Source organism: Malania oleifera, chromosome 6 (assembly GCF_029873635.1).
Source record: "Malania oleifera isolate guangnan ecotype guangnan chromosome 6, ASM2987363v1, whole genome shotgun sequence".
Lineage (NCBI taxonomy): Eukaryota > Viridiplantae > Streptophyta > Magnoliopsida > Santalales > Ximeniaceae > Malania > Malania oleifera.
In genome coordinates, this window is record NC_080422.1 from 75,577,324 (window position 1) to 75,593,488 (window position 16,165).

Below are 16,165 nucleotides of genomic sequence, written 5' to 3' on the forward strand. Positions count from 1 at the left end.
TTCCTCTCCTCCACCCTCTGATCCCAACTTTTCAAAACAAGACCTTCCTCTTGAACTATCATATTCTCTTTTCTACCCACTTCTTTCCAAATCATCTCATTTCCCTCCTTTCTCATACCTACCTTCCTTTTATCCTTAAGCTTAACTCCAAATCGACATACTATTTCAGTGTGACCTTGCCTACAACATTTATTATAATAGAAACTCCTCTTCTCATATATTACCTTTTTCCAATTCTGCTTTTGTCCTACCACCAATGGAAAACCCTCAACAGGGTCCTTCTGCAAGTCCACTTCAACACATAATCTCGCACCAGTAGCTCTTATTCTATATAATGTGGCATTATCCGTCCCCCGAAATCTACCAAATCTAGTGGTCAAACTCTACAAATAGTTCATTCTATATAAATATAAAGACAGACCTTGTAGGAAAATCCACTGATGTACGATCGATGGCTCCTTGTTTATATCAAAATTAGGAATTAACTTGATGAATCGAAATAGAAATGGTTGATTCTCATTCCTAATATTTTTTTTTTTTCAGTAATCTCATTCCGATTCTCATTCCATGCAGAAATGGGATTTCTCTTTTTCCAAAATTTTGATTCCTGACTTTTACTCTAGAATCAAATTCTAATTCCTAGAATCATAGTATGTATTATAATATGATAATTTATATTAATATAATATAGTATATATTACATAAATTTTTTTTAAAAATAATATTAATATTGTGATATCATTATTAATATTTAAAATATTTAAATATACTTTAATACAAATATTAAATCATAATTATTCTTTTTTTATTATACACAATAATGTTATAACATGTAAAAATTAATAGAATAATGTTAAATATTAAATAATATGATATACTTGTAATATGATTATTGATTTATTATATTATTATTTTTTATCTTAAAAATAAATAAAATAAAATAAAATATTTATCATCATCTGTAAATATATAATAATAAAATTTAATAATGATATAGTATAGAAAAATATTTTATACTTGTGCATATATATTATGATATAATATTATATATAATATAACAAGATATATACTACATAAATACAAAAAATAATATTAATATAATATTATATACAATATAATATATTACATAAATCTAAAAAATAATATTAATATTATAATATCATTGAATATAAATATATAAAAACATTTTTAATGTAAAATATTTTAATTGTTATTATTAATATTCATATTATATATAATATTATAACACAAAAAAAAAATAATATAATAGTATTTACATTATAGAATACTATGATATAATTGTGGTTATTATTATGTATAATCTTAAAATAAAACAAATTATTAATTATTAATATCATTAATAAAAATATATAATAATAAATTTTAATAATAATAATAATAAAATATATAAAAAAAATAAAATACTATTGTGTAATAAAATATAATGCTATAGTGGTTGTTTTATTATATTATTATTTTGTATTAGATAATAAATTATGTTATAGTGTTATAATAGATGAGATTTTTATTTACATTGAACAAATTACATATTAAAAATGATAATTATAAATACAAGATAAAATATAACATTAATAATATAGTTAAAACAAAATAATAAAAAAATAATAATAATAATAATATTCAAGAACATAATTATCAAAATAATTTTATTACAAAAAAATTATTTATTATATAGTTATTAATAATATTCTGTTTCCAATTAGCTCGACATTTAATGAACATATTAGAGCTAAACCAGCAAAAAGCTGTCTTTATTTATCTGGGTAGAAACCAGAGAGAACTTGGTATACGCACAAGTTGAACTTGAACAATACTCAAAAGTTTTACCTCTGCAGTACAAAATTAAGAAGCCACAAACTACACGACACTGCACTGCACTACCAGTTACATTCATAATATGATGAGGAGTTGGTTCAGGCGGCAGCATCAGCAGTAGAGGAGACCATCTCAAGGACGCGGACAGGATCCCCAACCTTAACAATCCTTCCCTTTGCTTGGGTCAGGGATTCAGGGCAAACCAGATTCTGTCCAAAGTATACCTGCAAAACCGTTCAACACCACATGCAGTTTTGAGCATTCCAATATTGATTAAATTTCATGAACAAATATTGTCATTTTGGATCTATGCTCTCAAATATAAATCTAAGATTTTACATTTGAGACTCACCCTTCCCTGTTGTTTCTGAGTTGGTCGCAAGACTGCATCTGACCGGAAGTTCTTGAGAGTTCTGGTTGGCTCAGACTCAGTAATCCCATTTTCTTGATTAATTGTGGGTATCTGTGGATAAAGCATCATCAATCTTCTAATGGGGTCACTGTGGCGAAATCAATTTTATTTGTGTGCGACAACAAACAAAGAGAATGTTTGGTATCATTCTTCAATCTTTTTTCTTTACTAGTTTCATATTTTTATTTCCTACTTTACACCAAAGCTAAAATTTATGATTTTCAATTGTGATTGTAAACTATACTTTGATACAACTGTTCTTAGACCACTAAAATATTGAGTTTAAAAATACAATAATTATGTAAAGCTGCATTTATTTTTATTATCATATTAAATTTTTAAATACATGAATAAACATGCCTTTGAGGTCTCTTTGGAACAAGGATTTTACTTGACAAAAGGAAAGAAAAAAAAAAAAAAAGTTAAGGAGGAGGGTTGTGTTAGGTAGTTGACAGCCAGTGTAAAATTTGTTAGATCACTATGATCTGAATCCTTACCGAATATTTGCTAGGGCGTCCCATACGAGCAACGCGTTGCACTTGAACCACCTGAGTGTAGCGAAAAGTGGGCGAGAGTGGGCTAGGTCGTCGCCCCGACACAACGCATCATGTCGGCACCCAGGTACGGTGTCAAGTATGCGAGGGTTTTTGTATCATTCTGGACTTGGGCAGGTAAAGACGTTAGTTCAGGAAACTAAGATTAGATTAGCAACTTGGAATATAAGGACACTTACGGGTAAAAGCATAGAAATTGTGAATACAATGATTAGAAGAAGAATTAATATAATTTGCCTTCAAGAAACTAAGAGGGTGGGGAAGAAAGCTAGAGAAATCGATAAATCAACATTTAAACTTTGGTACACTGGAAAAGAAAAACATAAGAATGGAGTAGGCATTATTATAGACAAAAACTTAAAAGATAGCGTTGCTGATATAACTAGAGTAAGAGATAGAATTATAAAAATTAAGATGATATGAGGACAAGAGATAATAAATATCATTAGTGCTTATACTCCTCAAGTTGGCTTAGCAGAAAATCTTAAGAGACAAATTTGGGAAGATATGGATAGCATTATACAAGGCATACCAGGGACTGAGAAAATATGTATGGAGGAGTTCTGAATGGACATATTGGAAGAGATAATAAAAATTATGAGAGGATACATAGAGGATATGGATATGGAGACAAAAATAAGTCTGGGGAGATGATCTTAGACTTTGCTATGTCATATGATTTTAGTATAATGAATATTTACTTTAAGAAGAGAGAAGAACACTTAATAACCTTTAAAAATGGACAAAATATAAGTCAAATAGATTTTTTTTTAACTAGGAGGGTCGATCGTTTATCATGCAAGGATTGTAAAGTTATTCTAGGTAAAAGCTTAACCACACAACATAAAGTCTTAGTGTTAGATATATGTATTAAAAAATGGAAGAAAATGGATAGAATAAACCAGTGTAGGAGAATTAGATGGTGGAACCTAAAAGGAGAAAACATAATAAAATTTAAAGATAAAATGATCAAAGATGGGGATTGGACCTTAGAAGATGGGATAGATACAAATACTCTTTGGAATAGATTAGCTAGTTCTATTAAAAAGATAGCAAAAGAGATTTTAGGTGAATCAAGCGGAAGATTCTCGAATAGCAAAGAAAGTTGGTGGTGGGATAAAGATGTACAAAAAATCATAAAGACAAAAAGAATTTGATATAAAACGTGGCAAAAATGTAGAAGCAGAGATAACTTTGAAAAATATAAGGAGGCAAGAAAGGATGCAAAAATGGCCATTAGTGAACTTAAATATAGATCATTGAATAGTTTGTATGATAGATTAGGTACAAAAGAAAGGGAAAGAAATATATTTAAACTTGCTAAAGTTAGAGAAAAGAAGAGCAAGGACTTAGGAAATGTAAAATGTATAAAAAGTGAGGATGATATTGTCTTAGTTAAGGGCGAAGATATTAGAAAAAGATGGCGAAATTACTTTAGTAAGTTGTTTAACGAAAACCAAATAGAAGACTTAAACTTAGAATTTTCAAATGAGGAAAAGACTAAAAATATAAGATTTATTCGCAAAATTAGAGTTATTCGTTAAGTTTGCACTAAAAAAAATGAAAAATGAGAAAGCTATGGGACCAGATAACATCCTAATTGAAGTTTGGAAATGTTTGGGCAAAAACGGAATTATATGGTTAACTAATTTATTTAATACAATTGTAAAAATTAAGAAAATGTCAGATGAATGGAGGAAAAACACTTTAATACCTATATAAGATATTCAAAATTATAATAACTATCATGGAATTAAACTTATGAATCATACAATAAAACTATGAGAAAGAGTAGTTGAACAAAGATTAAGGTCAAAAACGAAGATCTCAGAAAATCAATTTGGTTTTATGGCTCAGAGATCTACCACAGAAGCTATTTATCTTTTAAAAAGGTTAATGAAAAAGTTTAGGGAAAAGAAGAGGGACTTGCATATGATATTTATTGACCTTGAGAAAGCATACGATAGGATACCTAAAGAAGTTCTATGGTGGGTTTTAGAAAAAAAGGGTGTACGATGGAATAATAACTAGTGTAAAAACTATAGATAGAAGAAACTAGAGAATTTCCAATTACCATAGGTATACATCAAGGATCTGCTTTGAGTCCTTATCTTTTTGCTTTAGTGATGGACCAATTGACTAAGAGTATTCAAAAGGAGGTTCCATGGTGTATGTTGTTTACAAATGATATTGTATTAATTGACGAAATTAGGGGCGAAGTAGAGGCTGAGTTAGAATTATGGAGAGAAACTTTGGAATCTAGAGGCTTTAGGATAAGTAGAAATAAAACAGAATATATGAAATGTAATTTTAGTAATGATAGGAGGAATATTTGAGACAAAGTTAAACTTGATGATGAAGAAATAAATAGCACTTGTAGATTTCGATACCTTGGATCTATTATGCAAGCTGAAAGAGAAATTAAAGATGATGTAATGCATAGAGTTAAAGCAGGTTGGGTAAAATGAAGAAGTGCTTCAAGTGTACTATGTGATCGTAGAATATCCTTAAAATTGAAAGTGAAGTTTTATAGGATAGTTATAAGACCAACTATGCTATATGGATCAGATTGTTGGGCAATGAAGAAATATAATATCCAAAAAGTAAAAGTTACCGAGATGAGAATACTTAGATGGATGAGTGGTATAACATTGAAAGATATATTTGTGGTAAGTTATGCGTAGCTCCTATAGAAGATAAGATAAGGGAGGGACGACTCAAATGGTATGGACACTTACAACGTAGGCCTTATAGTGCACCTGTGAGGAAGAGTGACTTAGTTACTGTGGGTGTTAATAGAAGGGGTAGGGGTAGACCTAAAATAACTTGCGAGGAGATAGTGAGTAAGGATTTAATATCCTTCAATCTATCAAAATAAATGCTCCATGATCGCATAAATTTGTGGAAAATGATTTATATAGCCGACCTCACTTAGTGGGACTAAGGCTTGCTCTTGTTGTTGCTATTGTTGTTAGAAGAAAACTTGTTTCGAAAAATGCATATTCACACTTTTTTATTATAGAACCCCACATGCTAATGCTTCAAATAATTTAGTGACTTGCAATTAATTTAATATAACATATATTACAAGAAAGCTTTAGTTTCTATTGACGAGAAGAAACATCCATTTACTACTTTATAATTTACTACTTTATCGATTATAAGTGAAGTTTAAATTTAAGAAATTATAAATATAAAACAATATCAAATATAGAATGACATATTTTATACTTTTTGAGTCTTTAATGGGATTCTTGTTATTTGAAAAATAAAATATAGACTTTCATATATTAAACAGGAACTACAATGCACAGCAATAGAACATATTTTTTCTCCAAATTAGGTGTAAGAAAAAACACACACAAAAATTAATAAAATTGAAAGAACTAAGATACGATGGATTAATATTCTAATATAAGCCTAAAATCAGAATGAATAATTTCTATATTTCTTGAATAATTTTGTACAAGCCAATACAAACTACTTATAATACAATCTCCACTTTAAATATGGAAACAATCTCCTAAAAGAATCTCACTCAATAATATACAATAAATACCCCCTAAATCTCTCCAATATACACGAGATCTTCCCAATATACACATGATTTCTACACTCCCCTTCAGGTTGGATCATAAATATTGATTATGTCCAACTTGCAGATGAAATCATCGAAACTCTGTCGGGCTACTCCTTTGGTAAAGCTGTCTGCGGTTTGTTCCTCGGTAGGTACATATATCATACAAATGGTTTTTTCTTCAACCTTTTCTTTGATAAAGTGTCGGTCCACTTCTACATGCTTAGTCTTGTCATGTTAAACTAGATTGAGAGAGATACTGATGGCTATTTTGTTGTCACAATAGAGTTTGATAAGAAATTTCATCGGGATCTATAATTCTTCCAAGAGTTTCCGTAACCACAGTCCTTCACATATCCCTTGTGCAGCTGCCCTGAATTCAGCCTCAGTAGTACTTCGAGCCACTACATTCTATTTTTTACTCCTCTAAGTCACCAAATTTCCTCATAAAAAGGTGCAATATCCGGTGGTAGACCTTCTATCTTCTGCTGATCCTGTCCAATCTACACCTATGAAAACTTCTACTTCCTTGCTTTCACTCTTCATGAAGAAGAGTCCTTTGCCCAGAGAGCCTTTGAGATACCTAAGGATCTTGTACACAACATCTAGGTGCGTCCTTTTGGGTGAATGCATGTGTTAGCTTACCACACTAACTGCAAATGCAATGTCGGGTCTAGTATGTGATATATAGATGAGTTTACCAACCAATCTTTGATACCTCTCATTTTCAACTGATATTCTGCAGTCTTCAACTCTCTTTACTACTTCAATAGGGGTTTCACTAGGTTTGCATCCAAGCATGCTAGTTTCGATTAGGAGATCAAGGATATACTTTCGTTGAGAGACACTGATACCCTTTTTTGATCTGGCAACTTCCATTCCTAAGAAGTATCGCATTTATCCTAGGTCTTTAACTTCAAACTCAGCAACTAGGACTTTCTTCAATCTTTCCATTTCCACTGTATCATCTCCAGTTAGGATTATATCATCAACATACACAATCAGCATTGCTTTCCTACCACTTTCAAACTAATGAAAAAACATAGTGTGATCTGATTGCCCTTGTCGGTATCCTTGGTTTTTTATCACCTTTGCAAATCTGTCGAACCATGCTCTAGGAGATCACTTGAGTCCATACAGGGACTTCTTGAGTTTACATACCCTGTTTTCTTCACCTCTCTTACTATAACCTAGAGATATCATCATGTAGACTTCTTCTTCTAACTCGCCATTTAGAAATGCATTCTTAATGTCGAGTTGCTGCAGTGGCCAATCCAAGTTGGCTGCCAAGGATAAGAGGACCCGAATGGTATTCAATTTTTCCACTGGTGTAAATGTCTCTATGTAATCAATACCATAAGTTTGTGTAAACCCTTTTGCAACAAGTCGGGCTTTATACCGTTCAACTGTCCCATCAACTCTATATTTCATTGTGAAGACCCATTTACAACCAATTGGTTTCTTCCCTCTCCCAAATTCATAACATCGCAAGTTCCATTCTTTTCTAAAGCCCACATTTCCTCCATTACAACTTCCCTCCATTCAGAATTCTCCAAGGCTTCCTAGATATTCTTTGGAATTTTTATCCTATCAAGGTTAGAAGAAAAAGCACGATATTCTGTAGACATGCTTTTATAAGACATGAATTTAGACTAGGATATTGAGTACATGACCTGGTTTGTTTTCTGACTACAATGGGTAAATTGATGTCATCAGGTACAGACTTATCAGAAGGGAACTCATGGCCATCTATTACCTGATCGGGATTGGGCGTGGACTCATGATTGCTCGAAGCTATCACCGGTTCCAACTCTCTTGGTGCCTCAGGTATGAGGTTCTTCATGTGTTTTGTGTTTGGCTTTCTTGAGTAAACAAGTATTTCTGTGTTTTTTGTTTTTCTGCATCTCCCCCTAACTTTAAGTGGTCTTTTGTACATGATAGATCAGGAAATGATGCAATGTTGGACTAAGTGTATGACATAGATTCATCAACAGAAAAATCAAAGAACCGATCTTCACTCCATTTCTCCTCATGAAGAGAGGGCTTTGGAAAGTAAGGAGTGATTTCAAATAACGTGACATCAAGGCTAACAAACAATTTTTTTGTAACATGATCATAACATTTGTAGCCTTTCTGAATAGGAAAGTAACCAATAAAAATGCACTTAATGGCATGAGGTTTCAATTTATCCCCATTGTGAACATGAACATGAACACATGCAGTACAGCCAAAGATTTTCAAAGAGAGATTGGAGTGGAGTCGAGAGTTTAGAAAACATTCCTGGAGTTTCTGAAGAGGAGTGGCAAAAGAAAGAACTCAACTAGGCATTCGATTAATGAGATGTGTAGCTGTTAAAATGACATCACCCGAAAAATATTTTTTCATATTTGTAATGAACATTAATGCCCGAGTTACTTCAAGAATATGTCTATTTTTACGTTCACCAACCCCATTTTGTTAAGGGGTATCCACACATAAACTTTGATGAACAATTCCATTTTCTTGAAGATAATGTCCCAAGATATCATGGAAATATTCCATACCATTATCAATACATAAAATTTGAATGTGAGTTTTGTATTGTGTTTGAATCATAAAGTGGAAACTAACAAAAATATAACGTACTTCAGTTTTATCTTTCAACAAGTAAACCCAACAAATGCGAGTATGATCATCAATAAAAGTACAAACCATCTCGTGTGAGTGCAATTAAGAGAGCGTAAGGACCCCCAAAAATCACTATGAATCATAGTAAAGGGTCTGGATGGTTTGTATGTCAATTTTGGAAAGGAATTACGCTGGTGTTTTGCAAGTTCACAAATCTCACACTCAAATTCAGAAGACATTTTATTTGAACAAATGGAAGGAAATAAATGTCTTAGATATTGAAAATTTGGATGACCCATCTTAGAATGCCATAACAAAATTTCACTATCCCTAGAAATAGATGCAGAATCACAAATATCAGTTTTACATTATTCACTCACATTTGCCTCCTCAAAGTAGTAGAGTCCCTCACACTCCTTAGCACTACCAATCGTCTTCCCCAATGATAGGTCCTGAAAAACGCAATGAGAGGTAGGAAATTTAGTAGAACAATTGAAATTCTTAGTCAACTAGCTAATGGATAGTAAGTTGCAGGATAAATTAGGAACATGAAGAACGAATTCTAGTGTGATGGAGTCAGAGAGTCGGATATTCCCTTTGCCTGCGACAGACAAGAGTGATCCATCCGCAATTTTAACTTTCAAATTTCCAGCACAGAGTGAATATGATGAGAAAAGATGATAGGCATCGGTCATGTGATCAAAAGCACCAAAATCAATAATCCAGGGAGTTTTGAATTTAGAGGTTGAATTCAAGGCTTGTAAAATATTATCTCTTTGGGCTAAAGAACCTGAAGAAATATTTGTGGAATTTGAGATCGAGCAACTCGAGCGAGCGAGTGAGCGAGACATGCGCAAACAGCTAATTGGAGAACAAGCAAAGGTACAGTGACACCGTGAGGCGAGGGTTGTCACACACTCACAAGGCTCTGTTAGCTAGTGATGGGCGGTAGTTGGCGATGGTGACAAAAAATGAAAGTATGAAACCCTAACTCGAGAGGTCTTCCCTATGATGCAGAGACGGGGCGAATCGCAGACTGAAACTTTGTTGGAGGACCTCGTGAGATTCAGAGGTCATCGAACCTCTACTTTGGCCGACGATTTCCGCAATTGATAGCTAGGTTTAATCTCCTAGCTCTGATATCATGAAATTAGAATGAATAATTTTTGAATGAATAATTTCTGTATTTCTTGAATAATTTTGTACAAGCGAATACAAACTACTTATAATACAATCTGTACTCTAAATATGGAAACAATCTCTTAAAAGAATCTCACTCAATAATATACAATAAATACCCCTAAATCTCTCCAATATACAAGGGATCTCTCCAATATACACGGGATTTCTACAAAGCCCTTATTAAGTACTTTAAATCTCATTTCAAAAATACAAACATAGTGGATTTGTTCTAAAATTCAAAAATAGTCTACTAATTCAAAGTTTATTTAATTATTTTTTTTTACAAATACCATTAAATCTTAGTAAAATTTGCGCATAAGTATTTATGAATGCACATTACATCTTAAAAATCAATAAGCGATATACATCTCTATATTTTAAAAATAATTTCAATTACTTTTATAATTTAATGTACATAAATGTAAAAATAACCTGGTATACATATTTTTATATTTTATTAATAATTTAACTTTGACTTAAATCTATAATCTTAAGAATAATTTGAATCACTTTATAAGCTTAAATGTATGCAAACATAAATGTAAATTATATACATATTTCTATATTTTTTAATGAATTTGAATTAATTCTATAAATTTAGTGTATGTAAATATAAATAAAGGATAAAAAAGTCGTTGCCAATAATTTCGATTAGTTTTATAATTTTATTCATCTAAACATAATATAAGGATGTAAAGAGGGGAATAATGAAAGCAAAAAAATATTACATATGCCAGGTGTATACACTGGATTTAAAATGATTTTGCGATATATAAAATAAAATTAAAAAAAAAACTTAATTTAGTTAAATACATACACATGACAAAATCATATTCGATCCGGTGTATAAACTCGTGTGTCTAATAATTTTTCAATGAAAATAGAACCAATCACACGAAGAGAGAGAGACTAGGATTAAAAACATAATAATAATAATAATAAATTGAAAAAGACAAAAGAAAGAAAAAACAAATTAGCTGAAAAATGTTGCACCAGCACATATCCCTTCGAGCTTTGTATGATACGAACCATCAATGTCACATCCATAAATAGAACTTCTTCACAAGACCAGCACAGTTGCCTCTCTACTAAAATCCCAAACCCCATTTCTCCCTTTCTAAGAACCCTACACAACCAACCCAGTTTTCTTCTATTCCAGAAACCTAACAAGAAAATCTTTCTTTTGAAGTATGAGAAGAACAAGGAATGTTCATGCAAGAACCTCCCCTCCAGAAATTTTGTTGAATATCCCCTTGAAACCCCCTTCCACCCTTCAACATTTGGATGACTCTTTAGCATCGTCAATAAAGGATTCACTCGAGAATATTCCATATTCCACCAAATAGTAGCATGACAAAAAAAACTATCAAATGGTTTCTTGATGCATTGTCAAATTGTAGCCTCCCCAGGCCATTTGCACAAAGTAATAGACCAATTCATCACAAGAGTACAAGGCTGATTGCAAGAGTGATGGATAGATCTTAAAGAATATCATTAATGATATGCCCTAAATATATCAGCTCATAAAAGGAAGTCAAAACCCAGCAATCACTACCCAAGTCAAATCCTCTGACAAGAGTAATTAGCTCTAATCTAATAATGAAAGGAGAGATCTACGCTAACGCCTTAAAACGCCAAGAGTGATCCGCGCAGCGCTTTAAACCTCCGGAGTGATCCACGCCCCCGTGTCATAATGACGGATCACCCCAAGGGTCAAACCTCACTACTATAAAGAAGGGTGATGCAAACAAGCCAAGGTAACCCACTCTTAACCCACTTTACTGTTGCATTCAACCTCTTTGAAGCGTTCCCTTACTTAGGCATTAGAGTGATCTCTTAGAGTACACCCCAGATCCTCCAAGCCTGCTGTGTTTCCATCCTTTTCAAGTCATCAGAAGTCGAAGAGTGACGTCGCAAGTCATCACCAATTTTATCCCGCAACAGTTGGCGCCATCTGTGGGAACTTGCTTCTGAAAGGTACTCATCTTGCTCTCGACCTCTGACATTCAAATAATGCCAACTACTCACGACTTTAGCTCTGGCCCTACTGCTAGAAAAGAATCACCTCAATCAATCCACTCCACACCCACAGAACATTTAGGAGTCACTAGGGAGGAATGTCTTGCCTTCCAAAAGAAGATGGAGAATATGTTCAACCTACTCTTGCAGAAAAAGAGTCGGGAAGAGCATGTGCCCCACCAATAATAGGCTAGCCCTAACCAACCTAAGGAAGCAGAGGAACTAAAGGAGAGTAAGGAAAAAACTAACCTCACTAAGTAGGCGGAAGACGTGAATAGCATAGGAGTCAACGAGCAAAGATCGACCGAGTTGGAGGAAAGGATTAAAAAGATATACCAAATTGAGAAGACGATCAAAGAAGGCTGTGCCAACTCCTTCTACGGGGAAGCCTCTCTAAGATCCTCGAAGCCGCCATTCACTAAAGGAGTGATTGAGGTCCTGCTACCCAGCAAATTCAAAAAGCCAACCTTTGAAAGGTACGAGGGTTTGTCTGACTTGGTCGATCATCTGGACATCTTCAAGGTGTTGATGCAATTGCAGGGCGTACCTGATGTCATCATGTGCCAGGCATTTGCTGCAACCCTTAAAGGTAGTGCTAGAGATTTGTACCAAACCCTACGACCTGGATCAATCAGTTCTTTCGAGATGGAGCAGCTGTTCACCGACCATTCTCTCAGTAATTAGAGAATCATCAAAACGTTGGCTCATCTGATGAGCATGGTTCAGGGAGAAAGGGAGACACTAAAAAAGTTTATGCATCGCTTCATCACCGTGACCGTGGAGATCCACAACCTGGACATTGGAGGGGCGTTGGCAGCCTTAACCATGGCCCTTCAGTCAAGAAACTTCTTGTCTTCTCTAAAAAAGAGACCCCCAGCTGACATGGGGGAGCTGATGGCAAGAGCGCAGAAGTATATTAATCTAGAAGAGGTAATGGACACAAAAAGAGAGCAAACTTATTTGAAGAAAAAAAGTTCGAAGGATACAAGGGAGACCTCTAAAATAGGGAAGGGGCAAGAGAGTAACAAGTTGCATAGCAGCCCTAGGGGGTTAGGACATACAAGTAAGTTCCGCTTCTACCCTCCCCTGGATGTCTCGCATACCAAAGCCATAAGGGGTTCCGACCCAATCTAGAATGCCCAAGAAAATTGTTCCATAAAATTACATTTCTGTCAGTTATGTACTCAAACAATTTGTGTGCCTTTATTAAATTATCAAATTTTGCATACATACCTATAACTACATTCTCTCTCACACTATTCGATTTCAACCCAAAAAATGTGCACAACTCATTAGGCAAAGAAGAATCGACCCAACTGACGAGCAAAACTCGTGAGGCCAGAAGACTGCCCAACAAATGAGTATAACTTATTAGATGAAATCGGCCCAGTTGATGAACAAAACTCATGAAGCCAGAAAACTATCCAACAAATGAGCATAACTTATTATGCGAGATCGGCCCAACTGACGAGCAAAACTCGTGAGGCTAGAAGATTGCCCAACAAATGATCATAGCTCATTAAGCGAGATCAGCCCAACTGACAAGCAACGCTCGTGAGTCCAAGAGACTGCCCAACAAGTGAGCATAGCTCATTAGGTAAAATCGGCCCAATTGACGAGCAAAGCCCGTGAGGCCAGAAGAATGCCCAACAAATGAGAACAGCTCATTAGGCAGAGAAAACCCAATTGACGAGCACGGCTCATAAGGCCATATAACCGCCAACAAGTGAGCACAACTCACTAAACAAAAAAGACCCAACGACGAGCAACTCGGCAGAAACAGCTCAGAAAGATTTGCCTTGAAGGGCAGCTCGACAGAAAATGCCCACGAAGAGCTGCTCGGCGGAAATAGCTCGGCGAGAATTGCCTTGAAGAGCACCTCAGCAAAAATTGCCCATGAAGAGCAACTCGGCAAAAAATGCCATGAAAAGTAGCTCGGCAAGAAATGATACGATGAACAACTTGGCAAGAAATGTCACGACGAGTAGCTCAGCAGAAAATGCCCACGAAGAGCAACTCGGCAAAAACAACTCGACAAGAAATGTCACAACGAGTAGCTCAGCAGAAAATGCCTACGAAGAGCTGTTCGGCAAAAATAGCTTGGCAAGGATTGCCTTGCGGCTCGGCAGAAGTTGCCCACAAAGAGCAACTAGGAAAGAACAGCTTGGCAAGAACAGCCTTGAAGAGCAACTCGGCAGAAGCTGCCCACGAAGAGTAGCTCGGCAAAACAGCTCGACTAGAATTGCATTAAAGAGTGGCTCGGCAGAAGTTGCCCACGAAGAACAGCTTGGCAAAAACAGCTCGCAAGAATTGCCTTGAAAAGCAGCTCGGCAGAGGTTGCCCACGAAAAGCAGCTCGAAAAAATAGCTCGGCAAGAATTGCCTTGAAGAGCGGCTCGACAAAAGTTGCCCACGATGAGCAGTTCGGTAAAAACAGCTCGGTAGGAATTGCCTTGAAAAGCAACTCGGCAGAAGTTGCCCACGAAGAGAAGTTTGGCAAGAATTGCCTTGAATAGCGGCTTGGCATAAGTTGCCCACGAAAAGCAACTCAGCAAAAATAGCCTGACAAGAATTGCCTTTAAGAGCAGCTCGGCAGAAGTTGTTAACGAAGAGCAGCTCGACAAAAACAACCCAGCAAGAATTGCCTTGAAGAGTAGCTCGACAAAAGTTGTTCACGAAGAGTAGTTCAACAAAAACAACTCGGTAAGAAGTGTCTTGAAGAGCAGCTTAGCAGAAGATGCCCACGAAAAGCAGTTTAGCAAAAACAGTTCGGCAATAATTGCCTTGAAGAGCGGTTTGGCAGAAGTTGCCCACGAAGAGCAGCTTGGCAAAAACAGTTCGGCAAGAAGTGCCTTGAAGAGCAGCTCGGCAGAAATTGCCCACGAAGGGTAGCTCGGCGAGAATTGCCTTGAAAAGCGGCTCAGCAGAAGTTGCCCACAAAGGACAGCTCGGCAAAAACAGCTCGGCAAGAACAGTTCGGCACGAACAGCTCGGCGAGAACAGCTCGACAAGAGCAGCTCGGTACAAATACTCAATGAAAATACAGCTCGGCAAATCGGCTCGGCAAAGCCATGTTCGCCTCCACCTCGGCTCGGACTAGTCAATGCCCCTTCGAGTTCGACTCGGCAAAGCCAGGAGCGCCACAAGATTGGCTTGGGTAAGCCGAGCACGCCCCAAATCTAGCTCGGCAAGATGTAGATAAAGAAGTAGCTAAAAAGGGTGTAAATCGGCCCATCCCGCGGCGCTCATGGACTAAGCCCAAGTAAAAAATCTTCCATTAAGAAACCACGCATCATTACCTTAGATCGAGTTATCACCCAAATCAAACACAACTAGGCTCCACAAAAACCCAACAGGAACAACTTTCAAACTTTGGGAAAGTAATTCAAAACTTCGAAACTAAGGGGCGAACAACTGATATGCCCTAAATATATCAGCTTATAAAAGGAAGTCAAAACCCAACAATCACTGTCCAAGTCAAATCCTCTGGCAAGAGCAATTAACTCTAATCCAATAATGAAGGGAGAGATCCACACTAGCGCCTTAAAAAGCCCAGAGTGATCCGCGCTGGCGCTTTAAACCTTCGGAGTGATCCACGCCCCCGCATCATAATGACAAATCACCCCAAGGGTCAAACTCGCCACAATAAAGAAGGGTGATGCAAACAAGCCAAGGTAACTCACTCTTAACCCACTTTACTGTTGCATTCAACCTATTTGAAACGTTCCCTTACTTAGGCATTGAAGTGATCCCCCAAAATACACCCCAAATCCTCCAAACCTGCTGTGTTTTCATCCTTTTCAAGTCATCGGAAGTCGAAGAGCGACGTCGCAAGTCATCACCAATTTTATCTTGCAACAATCAACTTTAAGCTTACCAAGTCCCATGCCTTGAATGAGCCATGTCTTACGACACCATTGAGTTTTTTGGCCATGTCAGTTGTTATAGTGATCAAGTTAAAAGAAAAATATTTGAAGCA

At 35.6% G+C, this 16,165-nt stretch overlaps 1 protein-coding gene across 1 annotated transcript in view; it reads right to left on the reverse strand.

Annotated features, from left to right (window-relative positions):
* Positions 1-1,744: 1,744 nt before the first annotated feature.
* The window catches only part of LOC131157121 (uncharacterized), a 35,260-nt gene continuing 20,839 nt past the window's right edge, over positions 1,745-16,165 (reverse strand). Inside the window, exons 8-9 of the mRNA XM_058111020.1 lie at positions 2,189-2,299; positions 1,745-2,060 (exon numbers count right to left, since the gene is read on the reverse strand). Coding sequence (XP_057967003.1) covers positions 1,935-2,060; positions 2,189-2,299 — 237 coding nt within the window. The 3' untranslated portion in view covers positions 1,745-1,934. The remainder of the gene's footprint in view (positions 2,061-2,188; positions 2,300-16,165) is intronic.